General features: G+C 43.6%; 1 protein-coding gene across 1 annotated transcript; it reads left to right on the top strand.

The window, feature by feature from the left end:
* The first annotated feature begins 1,077 nt into the window (after nt 1–1,077).
* On the top strand, nt 1,078–19,610 carry slc2a1b (solute carrier family 2 member 1b). Its single transcript, XM_062407125.1, has 10 exons — nt 1,078–1,438; nt 8,569–8,664; nt 12,949–13,109; nt 14,312–14,552; nt 14,655–14,817; nt 15,324–15,511; nt 15,626–15,730; nt 16,162–16,263; nt 16,362–16,565; nt 16,857–19,610. Exons 1-10 carry the CDS (start codon nt 1,424–1,426, stop codon nt 17,052–17,054), a joined length of 1,473 nt encoding a protein of 490 aa, XP_062263109.1. The 5' UTR covers nt 1,078–1,423; the 3' UTR covers nt 17,055–19,610.
* The last annotated feature ends 523 nt before the right edge of the window (nt 19,611–20,133 follow it).

Below are 20,133 nucleotides of genomic sequence, written 5' to 3' on the forward strand. Positions count from 1 at the left end.
TATTGGACTGGGATTTGGATGCATTAATGTGCATGTGACGTTTTGCTTTTATAGAGAGTTAATTTATTCATTCAGTCATTTTTAACACACATGTAAATGAAAAAAAGAGAAATTATACAACCAAGTGAAAAAAGTATTTACAGCCACTTAAAGGTTCAGTGTGTAATATTCAGTTGAAAGGGATTTATTGGCAGAATCGAATATAAAATAATCCTGGTGATGTTTTGTTTGAATTTTCGTTTTTTCTTGACCCTAGAATGGGCCGTTATAATCAATAACTTTATATTTACCCCGGGAGTGGCTCCTCTCTACGGAGGTGGACATGTTTTATTTTATAGTAGCCCCGACTGGACAAACTAAACACCTTTTGAGTTTTTATGATACCCGAAGGCTACCACAGGTTCCTGTTTGGAAGGGGAGGGGGTGAGGAGAAGGGTATTCAGCTGTGACATGAAACCTCACCACTAGATGTCACTACATTCTGCACACTGAACCTTTAATGATTTAATCTACGTATTCGAAAAGGAGTGAGAAGAAGTACAAACCTTATTGATCTCATCCCTTCTCCGTAAGTCATTAATTAGTAATTATCTTGTAAAATATGAATAAACAATAAAGGCTATGTATATATATATATATTTATGACATTGTATATCCTAAATGGTGGAATGAGCTCCCTATAAACATCCTGACTTCAGAAAGTTGACACATCTTCCACCGCAAACTAAAAACACACCTCTTCCAACTATACCTTGAATACATTTTTTTTTTTAAACTAACAATTAGTAGCACTTAAATATCACTTAGTTATAGCACTTTGTAGTTTTGCTTTATTTTGGAATTTTTTTTACTTTCTTAATTATTGTTGTTCTGGGTTTGTACCTTGCGGGGTTGAATGCAGTTATTGTAAGTTGCTAAGGATAAAAGCGTTCTGCTAAATGAAAAATGTAAATAATCAAATTTAGTTTAGCTCATAAATGCTTTAGGCAGAAAGCACATTTCTGGTGAGGCGGGGGCGGGGCTCTGATGGAGACACGCCCCAAACAGGCATTGCGTCAGCCCCAATATTTGAAGCAGGTCCGAGGCACCAGGGACAGGACTCCTCCGAGCCGAAGCCACGGTGCAGCCTCCGGAGCCAGACGCTCACATCTTGGGGGTAGAGACTTTCCACACGTCGGCCGAAAACTGAGCGGAGAGAGACTCACCGAAGCTGAAGAAGACCAGAACTTCCAACTTAAGTTTAAAACCCAACCTCCGTGATGAGCGACTCCTTCTGAGAGACCCCACCGGGAGACCCTCGCCTCTGCCGCCGCCACCAACACCGCCTTCTCCCACTTCTTCCCCGGAGGAAGCTCTTCCATCTCGGGCAACGTTGTGAAGGAGGAAGGAAGACCGAGTCTATTTCCTCCGTATCGCTGCCATTATGGACTCGGGAAAGGTAAATGACTTCCTCGACTCATTTGTTGTCAACGAGCCGTGCGATGAGACCGGTGTGTCCCCTAAATAGTCCCCCCAACTCTACCGACTTCTAGTTCCGCTGCTCACGTGGGTTAGAAATATGTATTTGTTGTGCTTCATGTGAAATGATGGAGGGTAAACATCGAGTTGACTATATCCGCTAAGTCTCTTATTTGTTGAGTAGTATTTTTTGTAGTATTTAACTAAAAGAGGACTTGGATATTTTTATTCTACTACTGCTACTACAACTGATATCTGCTTATTTCTTTATTGCCATAAGTTAGTGCAAAGTATCGAGTTATTGTTTTAACATTTTCACAGGGATATATTGTACTTATATTAATGTATATATTAATGTATATAGTATAGGAACAGCTGAGGAAGAAGTGGCTTACTGTGATTTATTCCAGTTGTAAAATGGCAATACAACAATGCAAAAATATTAAATACCAAGTAAGTCTGCATTTTGCTTGATAACGACTTATAAAAAATAAATGAACTGATCGATCAATCAATAGTTTCAGCTTGTGTTTTGTTTTTTGACTGTTTGTTGAAACCAAACAGGACATTTAAGAAATAATGATTTAAGTCTCTTTTAATAATCTAGACATGTTCAATAATCAATATTTGCAGATTTGTTGAAATCGTAAATTTGGCCCAAATTGAAATGAGTACGCACTGGAAACAAAATGTTCACTTGTGAATAATGTAATTTATTAAAGTGTTAAATCCTGATATTCTCAGTGTAAACAATCACTAATCCCAACTGGGTGGTTATAATGATTTAAAGTGAAGACGCCCCTTATTCTCTCAGTCTGTGACGCTCGCTGCTCAGAAAGTAAATAGAAGGGATCTCGTGTGATGGAGCGTTTTCCATCCAGCTGAGGCTTGCGGTAACTGTTGCGTAAACGGAGTCAAGCAGTCCAGTGAGGTGCGCACGTCATTCACCCAGGAGAGCTGTGCAGGGCAGCTCAGTTTGACACAGTGGCCAGAACATGTTTCCCTAGCTGGTGCTGTTCCCTGTCTCCAGGCTGTGCTTCAGCGTGCACAGCATCCTGCCGAGCCCCCTTCAGCTGGACTGGTTTGTTGTGGACGTGATGGGAAATGGTCCCAGTTGCCGCTGATATGTGCAGAAGGCACATTTGCAGGGAGAAGTGGTCAACCCTGGGGGAGGGAAAGCCTTGACCCTCTCCCTCCCAGACTGGGCTTCACTCCCTCTGGGGGGTTTTGTTGCTTCCATCAGATTTGGACTAGTGGGTCACTTAGTGTTGAAATCCTCCAGAGTAAAGGAAGTGGCAGCTTCATGGTACTGGTGACATGAATCCAATTCAGGGAAGGGTGTAGGATGTTTGATCAGTGCTTGTATTAAAACCTGTCCTGTCATCGAGTCAGCAAGGTGTGGCTCAGTTAATGTCACGCTCTTGCCTTTTGTCCAGGTTCATGTGCAGATTCACACAAGGCAACTTCAACCGTCTTCTGGTTTGTAACTTTCCATTTAAAAAAAAAAAACAGCTTGCGTGCTTCTCTGTCAAAACGTGACACGAATGAAGCCCGCTGTCCCACTTTGTCTACGAGCGTCTCTCTCAACAACACTCAGCTTTGATTGGGCCTGAAAACTCACCTCATCCTCTAATCTTCCCCCCACAAAGAATGGAAAATGCTAATTGGGGTCAAGCATACAGTTGACCAGCTCTGGTTTGAGCGAAACCAGCTCCTACACATTTGATTTCTGACCGACTCGACAGCACAGGTATTTTGATTGGGGGCCTGGAGCCAACAACCAGCCTCACATTGTACCGAAATGAATTGCACATGCGGCTTAATTCCCCCTCCGTCCTCTCTTGCTGCTCATAAAATCTGCCAGCTCCTGCTCTCCTTAAGACCCGGGTCCAGTAGATGGACTTATGTCTGCATGACTAGCTCCGCTCAGTACGTCTTAGAGTGGGACCACGTCCTAATGAGTCATAAAGAGGCTGTGCTGCGAAAGTTGGGATTAAAAGATCTGTTCGGGGTTTAATTGAGATAAACCAGTAAGCGAGAGTGCATGTGTAATGTTTTTTTTTTTATAGTCACTGGACCGATCGCTCGATTTTGCTTGCCGCCTTCTCGACAGGCTCCGTTTAATGTCGCTGGAAAAAAAAAAGCACAAACCTAAATTGATCGAAACCCTTCACAAAGGGGTCAAAACCTGCCTTGATCGATATCATCATGACAAATACTAACTCTGAGCTCACAGAGGCACCACAGTCCCACTGCTCCCTCCACCAATGAGGTCCTGTTTATCCCGTCTGATTGTTTGTAAATTAGTCAGAAGGAATATGCAAAAAAACGAACCGTTGGAACACCACAGAATTCAGTGGAAGGATGTGGGTTGGTCCATGGAAGAAATACTCACACTTTGGTGCTGATCCAGGATCCCCCCCCCCCCTTTCTTTAACATTTCAAGGTGGGGCGTTGCTTCCCAGGGAATCATTCATGGGTCTTGATGATAAATCAGACACGTTTGGGGAGATTATATCTACTTGTAAAATTTGGTGCAGCTAGATAGATATATTTTTGCAGGACAGTTGGTCCTTGGCGGAGGTACTGTACAACAATGTTCCCAAACAGAGAGCACCACTGTACATACATAGAGGCCAGGAAAACACTTGATAAGATAAACAACATAGGTTTTTCATTCTTTATTGCTTCAAGTGACCAGGAAATGTTTTTTCAAGACTCATAGTGAGTGATACTCTCATTACAAGGAAGTCCCAGACTAACCTGGATGAGATTTAACAGAGATATAAACCAGAGGAAGATATTTTATCAAAGAAAACACAATGCTCTTCTTCAACATTGTAGTTTTACATGAATTCATCGATTGATTTTGTCACGAGTTAAAGTAAAGAAAAAAAATGGAAAGTTATTCTTGTTTTCTGGGGCTATTATTTGAACAGCTTGTAAATTGTCTTTATGGTGAATGATATTCTCTGATACAACAAAGGGGCAGATCAGATCAGGACGAGGAGGCTTCAGGGCTGAATAGACCGTAGTGGGAGGAGGTGAGCTCGGGGGGGGGGACAGATTGGATTCCCTGCCGCTGTGTAAGCTGAACCTGAAGAGGCCACGTGCGGAGATGTGATGGTGGCAGCGTAGGCCATCGCCTCGACTCTGCCTCAGCCCGGGCGAGGAGGAACTAAACCCTGACGAATTACAGAGAATCGCCCACTTCTTCCTTTTTATTCTTTAAAGTTAGATACTGTCTGAGCTCCTGTAGAGGAAATCCCCTGTGAGTCTGACTCTGATGATACAAGTAGTGTTTAGTTGAAGTAGTGTGAAGTTAATTAAGAGATAACAATAAAGTGTCAAAGCATCGCGCAAGAGAAATACAGGATCACTTTCCAGTCGACCTGTGGCCTAACAGTGGCCAGAAATCCACTTAGATTAAAGATAACCACTCTTGCTATAATACATCTTATTTTATAGTGCTGGTAAAGTGATCATCCCATAAAGCCTCATATCATCTGGTCTTGCTGCCGTTTCTATATAGACTCACATCCTGTTTACATACTTGGTTGTGACCAGGCTCTTATTTTTTAATATCAACCACAACATCCTTGTGTTTCAAAGAAGTTGTCACACTTTGGCCGCTGACTTTGCTCGTTAGACCGCAAGTTAATACAGTTGTCTTCCTTAGTGTTTTAGCATTAGTAGCATTAGTAACACTTTTTTTCAAAGCCTATGGTAAGTCTACAGTTTGAGCTGCTGTCTCGATGTTTGCACGGATCTTCTGCCAATAAGCTGCATCATGTGCTTTATTAACGGGCTCTTTATAAGTCCTGGTGCCTGCCCTCAGTCGTGAGGCCGTGTTGTCACGCAACGGAAGCTGCTATCAACAGTGTTAATATGCACCACAGCCATGACTCAACTAGAATGTTCTGGCTGCTTCCCCACATCACATTTTACTTTTCACATGCAAAAGAGGGCACATTTGCATTAATTCGTGTTTGGGCTCTAGGGTGCATTTACATAAAATAAAAGCATATGAAGTAGATAATGGAATATCGCCTTCCTGCAATTATGTCTTGATACTTTTACATAAAGATGACGCAGACAAGATTTTGTCCTTTTATTTGTGGCTTGAAGAAAACTCTCCAGCAGCCACACTGTTCGTTGAGTCAGTCTTGGAAGAGGAAAAGCTTGTTTTCAGAGGCCAGGTTCCAGAGTCCTGCCAGATCCTGGTGGATCTTGGCAGCTGAGTGGTTGTGCTTGTTAGTTCCAGAGAGTCACGTTTCTTTTTTTCTTTCTCTCTCTCTCTCTCTCTCTCTCTCTCTCTCTCTCTCTCTCTCTCTCTCTCTCTCTCTCTCTCTATCTCTCTTCCTCAGTAAAACTCAAAACCTATCAAGATTTCGTGATTCTTTAATGACAGTGTATTCCTTTAGCCCCAAAAATTACGATGGCATTTCCTGAGATTTGCTCCAGATTACTGCAGATAGAACCACAGCAGCGGATAGGGACTGGTCACTTACCACAGCTTCAAGGACAAAGTCACAAAAATACTTTTATTGGGTGTGACTCCATTGTTTTGTGTTGCTGCCACTTCCCTCGTACGAGAAACCATATCAATACCCTCTCCTGCCCTGAGGGTTGTTGATTATCAAAACGCTCCACATGTTTTAGTCATTTAAAGAAACAGTGCGATCACTATATGTGGACTTAAGAAACATATGCCCCCATGAAACGCTGTTTGTTCACAGAGGCCAGGCCGAGGGAGGTCTCCTGGTTTGTGGGTTAAAGTTAAAGATGTCACAGAGGCGTGTTTGATTTCACAAGAACACACGCTGCCGTCTCCACGCTTGCATCTGGATCCTGAGGTCCACCTTCAGGGGGAGTTTCTGCAAACAATTACAGCCCTTCCCCAGATGGGAAAGACAGGCGTTTTGTGTTTATAGTAAAAAGCAGCTGGTGGTGTGTACATTTGTTCTTGAATCAGCAGCAGCCATGGGCTTGGCTCTTATTCTAGCTTCTGGTTGGTTCTCTCGTCTGCAACGTGGCTGGGTGGGTGTGTGTGTGTCTCTTTGTGTGTCTGTGTTACATACTGTGCCTAAACAGTTGTGTCATGAACCTGATGACCCTCCCCTACAAGAAACCTGATTGGCTTAGAGATGTTCTCGGGTCTTTAAGTCTTTCTAGCCAGCCCCATTTTTTTAGACGGAGCATGGTAGAGTTACTGCCTCCCCAACTACACACAGAGGTTTTTCTTCCTCTTCCTCCTTTTCTCCGCCCTTTTCATTATGCAAGAAAGTGCTTCTGAGGCTCATACACAGAAGCTCTTTAAACTCGTGTGTCTGGCCACTGCTGTTTAAAAGTAGATTTTAAAGAAGAGCACACATAGTTCCGAGGGAGTGGCCTTTTGTTTATCTTCTCAGGAAATTCATATTTCAGAGTCCGCTTCAGGGTGTGACTAAAAGTGGAAAACTTTGCAAACCTGACTCTGTACTTCAAGCTTCTTTAATCAATATTTTCATATTAATTGTGGATCAACTGGTTGTTAAGAAATAAGTTGAATAATCAGCCAGCCCTGCAGTTCTCAGCCCTACAGAGTTTTTTTTAGAATCTTTTATGTCAACTTTACTGTTTTGTCTTCAGGTAAAACCCACTGTGTTCTGCCTGTCTACCACAAATCTGCTTAACAACCAGGTGGTGACCAAAGCTGAGTGGGTTAGTCTAAAAAAAAACACATTTTGCCCCAAGGACTTCACATAAAAATGGCCGACATGATTGGTTTTCCAAAAGTAAAACCAAAGTGTCGGAAATGCCCCCTGGCTGCAGTCTCCTCCATGTTAGTTGATGCACAAGGCCAAACTAAAAATCTAAGAACAGACATCAAATAAACTTTCCAAGTCTTTATATACAGTCTATGTGTTTCCCTCAGAGATCAATGGAGACTAAAAACCAGCCACGAAGGAGTAAAAGAGTAAATATCAAGCTTAGATCCCCCCCCCCCCCCCCCCCCCCCCCCTCCAGTGTGTGTGTGTATCCTCTGTGGTATCAAAGTCTAAATGGTTTATTCTCCTGATAAAATTATTCATATCGTGTTTTTGAAGAAGAAGTCATGTTTCTGGTCTCCACACGATAAAGAAACGATTTACAGGTGACGTCTCCCACCGGTGAAGGTCGGGTCGTTTTGTTTTCACAACACGAGGAACCTGGTGTGACTCAGTGTAGCAAAGGATTTGGTGTGAATCGCAAGACACTGAGGCAAATGTCCATCCTCCAGACATGATGTCTGGTTATGAGATATAGTAAAATGGAAATAGTGGGAAACTCAGCTTATTGCTTTTCTATATAGTTGTTCTGAAAACGGAACGTGTGTTTTCATCTTATAAGATCTTCATCCTCGCGCACACACTATGAGTAAAGAAGCAGAACAAACACAGATGATTGTGGCTTAAGGTGGAATGACCAAAAAAAAGGTAAATTGTGGCTTGAGGCAGTTTTTCTGCCTGGGAACTGGACACAGACAGCGACATACTTTGCTCTGGTTTATTAGCTTTTGGGTATGAGGACAAATCTCCTCTAATCTAGCAGGCTCTGCCGAGATCAAGCTGGAAATGAACTTTGCAATAACGGGAACAAGAACGCAGACAATAACACAAGTCATAAAACCTGAAAACAAGAGAAAAGTCTCTTCCCTGTTCCTCCTGGCTTCAGGGGTCAAAAGGTTAAAGTTGTACAAGCAGTCCACTTCTCACCTTGTTGCATAATGTTGTCTGAGACGACCACACCGTCAACATATTTCAGGTTTTTAATAGTCTACTCATTTTTCAGGACAGGAACACACAGAGCAGATAAAATTAGAGGCTGACAAACCTCAAATGTTATTTTGAAGTCATGATGTTCCAGCAGCTGAAGCACAAATATCAGAAAATAAAAGATCTCAGTCAGTGATACATGGGGATAGTGGAAGTTTTGTGCAACTGGAAAGATGAAACCACTGCAGATCATGTCCCAGCTCTTAAGACAAACCCTCTGTTCCGTCCGTCGGATAAAAATGTCAAACAACTGGTCAAACTGGTCGAGTCGCTCACAGCATTGTCCTCCTCTCCTCTCTTTGTTCCCTTGCAGCAAATCACGTTCCCGTTGCTGATGAGCGTCGGAGCAGCTGTGATCGGCTCCCTGCAGTTCGGCTACAACACCGGCGTCATCAATGCCCCTCAGAAGGTGAGTGACGAGGAATGTGCACCCAGGATGGAACTGCTCAAACAGCATCTCCAGGACATGAATCAGACACTGTTAGTCATTAGTGTGAAGTACCTGTGTGCGTGCTAAACAATCAGTTTTAATACTCATCAATACAAACATGCCTGAAGCAGAGATCACATGACCACTCGCTTACACTGGACATGCTCGTGCCGGTGTAAACACAGGAAGAAAATGTAAGTAGCGGTTGCAAAATACAGAATTTAATCACACAACGCTTGATGGCCAAGAGGCTCAGCAACACATAATGCCGGTTGTTTCCTTCTGGAAGAGGCTCATGATAAATCGATGCAGGATTGGCCCCGACAAAAAAGACCCAATGAGCAAATGGTTGGGAGCGTTCCACGTCACCGTTTCCAAACTTCTCAAACGCAACCCTGGAGTCTTTCAAACTGAAACGTGTCCAGCAGCATTTCCAAACTTCTCTGTGTTGGCGTCCCTGAAACTCCCGAGTGGTGCAGTGTGTTTGTAAATGAAAACATGGTAGCATGGCTGCACAGCCCGAGACTCAGTGACTGCTGTTCACTCACATGTAGGATTGAAGAGCTAGACAGAAAGTTGATGGGTTGGGGGGGGGGGGTGGGGGCGGGTTGCAGAGATAATAATAGCTGCGTTTAGGCAAAAGTCCAAGGACATCTGTCTTAACAGGCCCTGAGCGATCCCTGTGTAAAAGAGTGAGTCCATGACCAAAATTGGAGCCGGGCTGCAGGGAACAGGCTGGGAAAATGTAGACAAGGGAATTCAGAGGAAATTAAAGTTGAGTCATTTATCCCCGTATAGAAACAATCTAATTGAAGATGTGTTTTCCAAACCCCCCCCCACGAGGACTAAATCTACAGTAGGTTTGATTAACAGACAGCTACTTTAAAGATATTCATTTCCTGGGGAATGTCTCTATTGAGCTGGTGTAAATAACTTTCCTGTCTGGCCGGTTTGCACTGGTCTGTACACACCCCCCCCGGCTACACAGCCGACGCACCACGGGTCACAGGTGTGTCACCAGACGCGCCAGAGCGCCGCCTCCTCCGCTCTTTGTTAAAGTTTCCTTTGAGTCCTCGTGAGCAGGAGATCCGACTGTCACGTGGATCCAGAGCCGCAGGTGGTTGTGTTGCTCTCCCTGTGAGGACGACTTTTATCAGGACTGTCGTCACACTGTCAAAGCCGCGTGGAAAGACCGGATACATTCTCTTATTGTGTTTCGTTAGAGTGAAAAGAGCTGAAATAGACAGAGGAGAGAATCTGACTCCAGATCTGCTGTTATGTACGTTTCTTCTCGGGTCATAACGTTTTAGGCTTTGGGTCATTTTTTCAGATTTGTCCTATTGCCACAGTTATCAAAAGACAAACTACAGTGGTATAATTTTTTTAGAAAGCATTGTCTTACGTTTCGTAAACTGCGGCTATAAAAATATCAATAATTTATTATTAACAATAATTTGAATTATCATTACTTCATGAGCCAATGCTTTTCTAGACAAATCAGTCGGTTGTTTCCAGCCAACCCTCACATTTAAGCAGCTAAATCCAGCGGCCGATTTAATTTTCCTATTTATCGGCTAATCGCAGCGGCTCTAAGTTCCTGAAAAGTCCTGCACATTCTTCCGATAGTTAATCCTGTGTTTTGCCTCAATAGCACGACACTTTGTCAGCAGCAAAGATTTGTCTCCACCATGAAAACAACACGTGCTCCCGTTCGGCTCAGCCACTGACTGCGTTTCGAGTGGCCGCCCGCTGGGAGGGAGGCGGGGAACCTGTCACCTGTTACACACTGGGCCAGTATGAGCCTGCCCTCTTGGCTCTTTATCCCTTTACCATTCCCCAGCTTTGGCCTCACACACACACACACACACAAAAGTCTCAGGTCTAAGCAGCATCACGTGCAGTGTGCGCAAAAGTTGTTGCCCAGCAGAGGTTCTTAAACCTTTATTTGTTAATAACCAGTTAAGAGGCTGAAATTGCGCGAACACAACTTTTATATATAGCAACAGCACTTCAGATTATCAGCAGCCCCTCTCCGCTCTTTGTGATAGAGGCCATGGTGGCGATGCTGCTGCTGCCTGTGACGCTGGCTCTCCACTGTGTTATAGCGTCTCTGATTGGACACGCTCCTTCCTCATGCCTGTCTCTGCTCCACACTGCACACGGTGTCCTTATTTGGGAAGTTGTGCACCAAAGGAGGACACAATCTGTGATTAATGATATTTAAACATGCAAACCTCTAGTTTACTGTTCCTGAAGCAATACATAAATAAATAAGAACATGCTGCTGGATATATACAAATTCTAGATCAGAGGAATGGACTCCGTGGAGCATATGTCTGCAGGTCTCTTTCAATTCAAACAAGCTTTATAACTAAAGAACACATTACGTTTTTCAACAACACAGAAAGTTGTTTTGTCCTATTTGTTGGTATACACCCAGAAACCAACCCCATGTCCGCTAGATCAAGATTTTAGATTGGATTCACATGAAATTGCACAACACTGAATCCAACCCCCCTTTATCTTTTTCCCACACAGTTCACTGAGACGGATCACATACGTCCTCCAAGGCCAAACAGTCCCATTAAATACAACCAGGCTACACAACAGTGTGCACACTCATAGATATCAGTCCCCTAAATATAAATTTGTCCCGGGGAAATTTTAGAAAACATCAAATACACAATATTGACGAAAGTGATTATAAAAAAAAGTTCCTGGATCTGCCTCCACCAAGTTTCATCCTGGTATAAAACAAACAAACAAATGCAGAGTTTTGAAGGACGATTACTCCACTTGATTCTACACGCTCCCTGTGTGTGCACCATACACAGTGCTCACCTTGACAGCCTGGTCACCAGTCAGCTCCAGCAACACATGCTGCTGACAGGCTGAACGAATGAATGGGCAGCTTGTTCCTCTGTACGGTAAGAGCCAGCTGGCGGGTTTGTACTGTGCGGTGTGATCAGATTAGATTCGGGCCGAGAACACAAACTAATTGCGGAACTTTTCAAGATCAGCCACTCGGGTTCATCGTCTACCAAGCAGGGGAAGGTGCAGGTTTGCTACTGCAGCTCCGGTAATAAGACTGAATTGCCGTTTCCTTTCTCTTCAGCCGTTGTCGTGGAAAAGTCGGATGAATTTCAGATGTCGGGAACAAGGATAACACAGATCCAGTACACTGCATTTAAATACTAATATCCATTAAATAGAAATAACAGAACCAGGGAATTAAATCTTAACAGAAGCACTTGACACAAATGCCAGATAACACAATACATACACAACAACTGTCCTTTTATTTGTTTGAGGCTGGACAGTCAGAATTTGTATTTCATCATCATGTTGGGTCCTGGCTCCTTATTGGTTAACGACGGCACCAGCTGAAACCAAACGCTAATAATCATGCGGGTCGGGGGGGCAGTACAGTGCACGCACGATGATGCACTTGTTTTATGGCCAAGCGAGGTCTTGTGAGCGCTAGACGATAGCGGAAAAATGACCCGAGCTCAAGATGTCACTCTATATGTATTCCCACACCGCAGGGAAGCCCTTGACAGCGGGTGACAGAATTTCTATTCCTAAATAGTTCACAAGGACACGGCGGAGTATTTAATCCAGATACCACAGAAGAGCTTGAGTACATCATGAGCTCTGACACGAGGCCAAGTGTTTCAAAACAAATATGGATGATGTGACACTATCAGGGAGGCACATGACAGGGCTAGGGTTCAGGTTTGTTAAGGCCAGTGGGGGGGGGGGTGTGTGTGTGTGTGTGTGGGGGGGGGGGGGGGGGGGGGGGGGTGAGAGACATGCCGTTGAAGTCACAGACGGAGCGGTGACCTCTGAATCACATGAGAGGTGTATGACACAAGTAAACAGACACAGCTCTTGTGGGCGTGTGTTTGTAAACATGCGTAAATCGTCCCGTAAAGGAGATGGGGGGAGGGGGGGGAATGGAAACTAAACCACACTGGTAAACTTCCTGGTTGCCAGGTTATGGTGATGATCACACAGTGCTGCCATCCGCTGGTCACAGAGAAACACTATGTATGGGCCTGAGCAAGAGGAACACAGAGGCACCTGATCTGCTGCTGAGTAAATGCAATGACGACATTGAGTGTGACACCACTTACATAACGAAGATCCTCTTTAAATGTGATTCAGCAAAACTTAAAAAAAAGATCCTATTCGTGGTAATGTTTAAATTCCTATTTTTCTGATTCAGCTCACAAAACATTTGTTCTTTGTTTGTGGTTCTAGATCATTGAGTCCTTCATCAATGAAACATGGCTTCAGCGCTACAACGAACCAATCACCAAGAACTCCCTGACGGCCATCTGGTCCATCTCTGTCTCCATCTTCTCCGTCGGTGGCATCATAGGATCCTTCTCTGTCGGGCTCTTTGTCAACAGCTTAGGACGGTAAGTACCGGATAAAGTCCCTGCTGGTATTGAAATATAATAAAATAGAAATGGTATGATGTGGATACAAACCACTTACAACATGGAACTAGGCGTCTAATAGATGGATCTGTGATAACATTTCTCAATCAATTTGCAAAACAAATTGAATCAAACTTCCTGATGGCCTTTAACAAAGGGATTATTGCTGAACACACTCGGATGTTATATAACCTTCCCAATAAACATCTGCTCCTGTGCACACGCAGGTAGATCCGTCCACCCACCTCACAGAACAAACACTGATGCATTCGGCCTTGAGACCGTGGAACACCCTCTTTAGAGGTTTCAAAATGTTCCTCTGCAAGTTCCAGGAAAAGTCATCGCTCTTCTACTTTACTTATCCACTATTACATGAATCCTAAAAAAATCAAATAACCTCCTGTGTAATGGACACTGTAGATACCAGTGTCAGGACGGTAACGTGGATTTAGGGTTGAGTTGCTCTTTGATCATGTTTTTATTAGGAGCCTCCCTCTTCCCGGGTTCCACATAAACACACAAACGGCACAGAAAGAAAACAATATTGTACATTATGAAAGTCATAAGAAAATAAATAAAAGGTAAAGTCAACTTTATTGTCAAGTCTGCTTTGTACAGGACATGAAAAGCTGTTTCTCTCTGATCCCCGGTGTAGATAGAAGTATGCAACATATTAAGTAATTAAAACAAAGCACATAGTACAACATGGTGTGCAGTCAAAGGCACAGGCTGGATAGGATGAGAGTAGTGCAAGCTGGATTTTATATAGAGAGAACACAAGTTCTATAGATTATATAAAACAGCTGCCCAGTGTCAACATGAAAATCTACATAGGTAGAAATAATCTATAAAGAACTTCCTTTATTTATCCCCATCGGAGACCTGTGGGTATTACAGCTGCCCAAGTAAAGAATAAAACAGGTGGAAGGAATAGAATAGTAAATAGAATAAAAAAGAACTATACAGACAAACACACAATGAAATCAAATATTTCAGGAGTAGTGAAGAATCAAGGCAGTCACAACATCCAGTGGTTCTGTGCTCGTGAAATGTAAATGATAAAAAGTTTTACTGAATTTAGTTTGCTACATAGAATAGAATAAGTTCTATTGTTCAGCTGAGACACATAAGAAGTTTTGAGAAACGTAACTTGACCTTGTCCTGTTCCGTGTCGTCTCCAGGAAGAACTCCATGCTCATGGCTAACATCCTGGCCTTCGTCTCCGCTGCTTTCATGGGCTTCTCCAAGATGGCGAGCTCCTGGGAGATGCTGATCATCGGTCGGTTCGTGATCGGCCTCTACTCCGGCCTCTCCACGGGCTTCGTGCCCATGTACGTGGGAGAAGTTTCCCCCACGGCTCTGCGAGGAGCCCTGGGCACGCTGCACCAGCTGGGCATCGTCCTCGGCATCCTCATCGCACAGGTTGGTGCAAAGCTGCCCTCGTCAGATGTGTGGTCGTTTATACCAATGCATGGTTGAGGCTCTGCAGGAGATTCATGTTTGGATTGTGTGGGCTTGTGCTAGGTGTTTGGAATGGAGGCGATAATGGGCAACGACAGGTTTTGGCCGCTCCTCTTGGGCTTCACCTTCATCCCGGCTGTGGCCCAGTGCATCCTGCTGCCCCTCTGCCCCGAGAGCCCCCGCTTCCTGCTCATCAACAAGAACGAAGAGAACAGGGCCAAGAACGGTGAGTTCTTGACATTATAGACTGCAATAATAGAAGTAGAGGCGCATCATCCATTGTTGAAGCTTAAATTTACCGGGTGCCGGGTTTTTGCAACTCTGAACCTGGTGTGGAGCTGCAGATACAGATGCCGTCAGTCTATTAGCATTTAGCATTAAATAACAAACTGAAAACAAACTTACTGGAGCAATAAACACTTGAACTACAGAAAATGATAGAAAACATTGTTGGGGAAATTGTATTTGATGTGTACCCTGACATTTTAGCGTGGTCCATGTCCCACCTGCTAATACAGAGGTAGGGTTTATGACCAGCCACCAGGGGGCAATCAAGACGTTTTGGCTTCACTTTTGAGAGCTGTCTTGTTGTCAATCTCTGTAAATAGTCTGTGGTTCACATACATGAAGTCGATGATATTCGATATAACTGCAGTAGAAAAAATCCTCCGAAATCTAAAAAGACAAAGAGAAACGTGGCTGAACCGCTGTCGACCCGTTCTCTCGTTTCAGTGCTGAAGAAGCTCCGAGGAACCACGGACGTGAGCGCCGACATGCAGGAGATGAAGGAGGAGAGCCGGCAGATGATGAGGGAGAAGAAGGTGAACATCAAGGAGCTTTTCATGTCGCCTCACTACCGCCAGCCCCTCCTGGTCGCCGTCATCCTGCAGCTGTCCCAGCAGCTGTCCGGCATCAACGCCGTGAGTTTGCCACACCTCATGTTGTTGTTCACCGTGAGGCCGCGGCTGAGGTTCTGGAGAACAGACACACAAACCCAATGGTAACCATCACTTTGTTTATTGTCGTGTCTTTAGATCTTCTACTACTCCACCCAAATCTTTGAGAAAGCCGGGGTAGCGCAGCCTGTCTACGCCACCATCGGTGCCGGGGTCGTCAACACAGCGTTTACTGTGGTGTCGGTGAGTACAGTGTAAAATTGTGTCATCATCAAATTATTGCACAACGTTGTATTAGGGCCATATTAATGAAAAAGAGATTTAAAGAATAATGTTATATAACAGGAGTGAAGTCATAATATTACAATATACTTTACTTCATTGTATTAAGACCTTATTCTGATAAAACTGACTTTTTCTTGTAATGTTTAGACTTTATTTTCCTAATTTTTAGACTTTTCTCTTGAAATTGTTTTGCCACAGAGAACTCTTTACCCAGAAATGATTCGGGTGATTTTCAAGATACTTAGTAGCTGTTAAACCAATATACTAGAAATCACTTTCCATTTAACAGTGTGAGGATCTGTCATGTAGTACCAGAGCAAATGCTCATTCCTGTAGGAATGACATTTTTGAAATGTGTCTTCATTGAGGTTTGTTGTTTCTTCTTGTAGCTGTTTGTTGTGGAGCGTGCAGGACGTAGGTCTCTGCACCTGCTGGGGCTGATGGGAATGGCCGGGTCTGCCATCCTGATGACCATTGCCTTGGCACTGCTGGTAAATCAACAAACGCATCTAACTAGATCTGCAGCGATTGCGCTAAAAATGACAATGAATAATCTTTGTATTCTATTTCCTGTGCTCTGTCCCTGTAGGAGGAGTACAAGTGGATGTCGTATCTGAGCATCGTGGCCATTTTCGCCTTCGTGGCGTTCTTTGAGATCGGACCGGGTCCCATCCCCTGGTTCATCGTGGCCGAGTTGTTCTCGCAGGGACCCCGGCCTGCAGCCATGGCTATCGCTGGTTTGTCCAACTGGACCGCCAACTTCATAGTGGGAATGAGCTTCCAGTATGTACAGGTGAGTCGAGAACATGAGGAAACACTGGATCAAGCAACTGTGAAATGTGTTTTTAGTTTCTACGTGGTTTGCTAACTCTGCAGAAAACATTATTCTAGTTTGGATTTGATTCAATTGTCGATATTTATTGGAATTTTCCTGAACACATAACCTCATTAAACCAAAGTTTATCAAACAAATTATTTATTTATTTATTTGCACTCTTTCCAAATTGTCGAAGCCACCTTACGTCCTCACCTTCACCGAACCTACGACTAAATAACCGATTCTCCTCCTGAAATCTCTTCACAGGAATACTGCGGCCCCTACGTGTTTGTCATCTTCACCGTGCTGCTGCTCTTCTTCTTCGTCTTCACCTACTTCAAAGTGCCGGAGACCAAAGGCCGGACGTTCGACGAGATCACGGCCGGCTTCCGGCAGACGGCCGCGGGCGGAGAGAAGCACTCACCGGAGGAGCTCAACAGCCTGGGAGCCGACTCTCAGCTCTGAGCTCCAACGCTCCCACAAACTTTTACTTTCTCAGACCGGGGGGGAGGAACGACTGACTAGACGTAGACAGATCCATCGGTAGAATAACTTTAACACTGTCACCACATTTCGGGCGTCTTCACCAAACAAGGAAAAACAAGCCCAGCGTGATTCTCCCAACATGACATCTCCTGCTGCCCCGTCCACGTCACGTCGATCTAAGAACTCAGAGGGCGCTGACGCCTGACGAGGGGACTCGAGGATAGACGGGGAAGATTTTAAATATTTAAAAGAAGAAAAATGAATTTCTTTTTTAAACATTTTTCACTGAATTTATTATTATACCTGCATATGCTCTGTTCTTTGTAGCCTGTTACAACTCAGTAGGTCTGTTATTATATGGATGACGAGCGCTGTAGCTGTAGAATCCGTTCACTGTGCAAAAAAAGTACTTTCGGTTGACCGTGCTGTATCACTGTAGACTCTCACACTGTAGAAGCTGCACAGCTACACGTTGTCTCCACCAGGTGGAGCCTTCCCCTGAAGAAACTGATCAAAACTAAGTTGTTTGCACCTTTTTAAGTTACTGAAAACACAATCTGTTGCATGTCTGCGAGGATTCCAGTGGTTGTGATCCACATTTTTACACAGATTTGTTACTGATTTACTCGTACGCGACAATATTTTACTCTGTTTACGGTTGTTACTGAAATTGTCCTTTTATTATTGGTCATAAAGTCACGACTGTGTTGGATAGATCAAAAGATTCGGTCATCGCAGATGATGAAATGAATATCAGGTCTGCGGTGGAGGAGCAGAATCTGCACAGATCTGTAACACAGCGCTGAACTTGGCAGTGAAGCTGCATGAATAAATCCATTTTTTTTTTACTATAACATGAGGAAAGTACACGCTCGGCAATCAGCAGCCACACAATCCCAAAACTGTCTTGCAAAAACCAGAACGCTTGCGAGTTTAAGTGCCTGTCGAACACAATCCAGCCTCCTCTGCCTCCAGCCTATCACAGCCCGTCTCAGCTCCCGGGTCAGACCCAGAGCTCCTGTCAGTGGAGGATCTTCACCTCTGTGTCGAGCCTCTCTGAGCTGAGGTCAGCTGTGGAGCCTCTGAACGACACGTGTCTGGGATTGTTTCACACAAACCCGGAGCTGCAGGCTGTTCCTCTACAAACAATCATAACAGGGTATCTTCAGAAAGAGGAGGAAGGAAGACAAAAAATGGGGACCAGAATGAACATCAACCTTAACGGTTTTCCCATTACCAAACTCCCAGAGTCCCTTGCACTCCACAGCTTCTAGTCATAGGAGGTGGTCACTCAACGCTGCAGTGCCTCGTGCACTAAGCAGCATTGTGTAGTCCTCTCTCTCTTTTCAGTCGTGTCCTGTTGCTTTGCTCACTTTGCCGTACAAGTCCACGACTGCTGTGTCACGTGTGTTGCTTCTTCTCTTCAAAGTGCTTTGATCGGGGGAAAGCTCACCTGTTGTAGCCGCACTTTATTTTCTTCACTGGGATGTTTCTCTGTCGTCTTTTTTAAACAGTGTGGAAACTTTTACTGAAGAGAGACTGAAGTACTGCTGATGGATTACTTGATGTTTTTAAGTTGTATGTCAATCTGTCATTTGTTCATATCTAGTACATTCTTGTATCGAGCACATTAAGACACGCACACATAGACACACACACACACACACACACACACACACACTCCACAGGTCAATTGGGAGCGAATGCGTTGATATTCATAATCTCAATAACGTCAAAGGACTTTGATCCAAATCCAAACCCAGTAGACCCAAACAAATTGTAATCATTCCATAGTTGTTCGTTATTGTAAATAGTAGTACTCTATAGTTTATATATATATATATTATTTGTTTTGAGTGGGTCACCTCACCTGTCCTGGAATGCACTGTAACATCCACGTCTCTGTTGCTGCAGCTAGTTTCACATCACAACACACAACATCACCAGTAAACTCGGGCGATGGCACCAATACACACACGTCCCCACACATCATGTCTACTGCATAGCTATAAAAAGAAAATCTTGTACATAGATTCACACTCCTGCGTGGGCATTTCATTTTTCATGTAGCCTCATGGTCTGGGTTGGTGGTCGAAAGCACAGAGGTAGATGTAAATATGATGGTCACCACAGCCTTGCCCGCTCCCAATCCATAACATATTTAAGTTTTAGGTTTATTATTATACATTTTTTATAGATAAATTAAAGATTTAGTGTAGTGTCTTGAATATCTTCCACGTTATTACCTTTTTGGGGGGATTTACTATCTGACAATATTGTGGCCTAATAACTTTTAATAGTTTTTAATACAGATTTTACATTGAAAGATCGTTCCAATGAGATGTAGTCGGTAGCTTTTTAGTGCACATATCATATTTTAATGTTTGTTGTATTAAAAGTTGTGTGTGTAATTGTGCTGGAGTGTGAGCCTCTGCTGAGGGGGACCATGGAATGTGATGGATGGGAATCGGAGCTTCTACAGTTTTGTACGAGGGATTGAAAGGCTGAATAAAAAGAAATCATACATTCAAAAAATGAAGTTTTGGACTTTTCTTTAAACTCACAGTTTCCTCTTGGGGGCAGCAAACTACAAAATTATTACCTTTGAGTAGCTGCAGTAACTTGTGAAGGTGGGGGAGGCTCATAGTGACTGATGAGCTGACTTTGAATGTGAATTGGATACAAAGACCCAAAGAGTGGCCCGCGTCTGCTCCATTCTGTGTCGTCTACTGTTGACCCCCCCGACAGATGAAAATATCATATGAATAAATAAATATATATATTTTCTCATGTCTTCCTTCCCTCACCTATCTGAATATACAGACACACAAATTCCTACCCAAACGAATTTAATAATGATAACAATTTCTGATCTATCCTTCAGAATCCAGTCTGTGGAAGTTACACAGGAAGCTTCTTCATCAGTGGTTAAACGAGAGAAGGAGGAAAATAAACAGATTTCCCTTTTTTAGCTTTATCCAAAAACAAATCACTCACATCTAGTGTCCTCTTTCAAGTAACCAGCGTTTTAAAATAATATTAGATTATTACAATATAT

Source organism: Platichthys flesus, chromosome 2 (genome assembly GCF_949316205.1).
Source record: "Platichthys flesus chromosome 2, fPlaFle2.1, whole genome shotgun sequence".
Lineage (NCBI taxonomy): Eukaryota > Metazoa > Chordata > Actinopteri > Pleuronectiformes > Pleuronectidae > Platichthys > Platichthys flesus.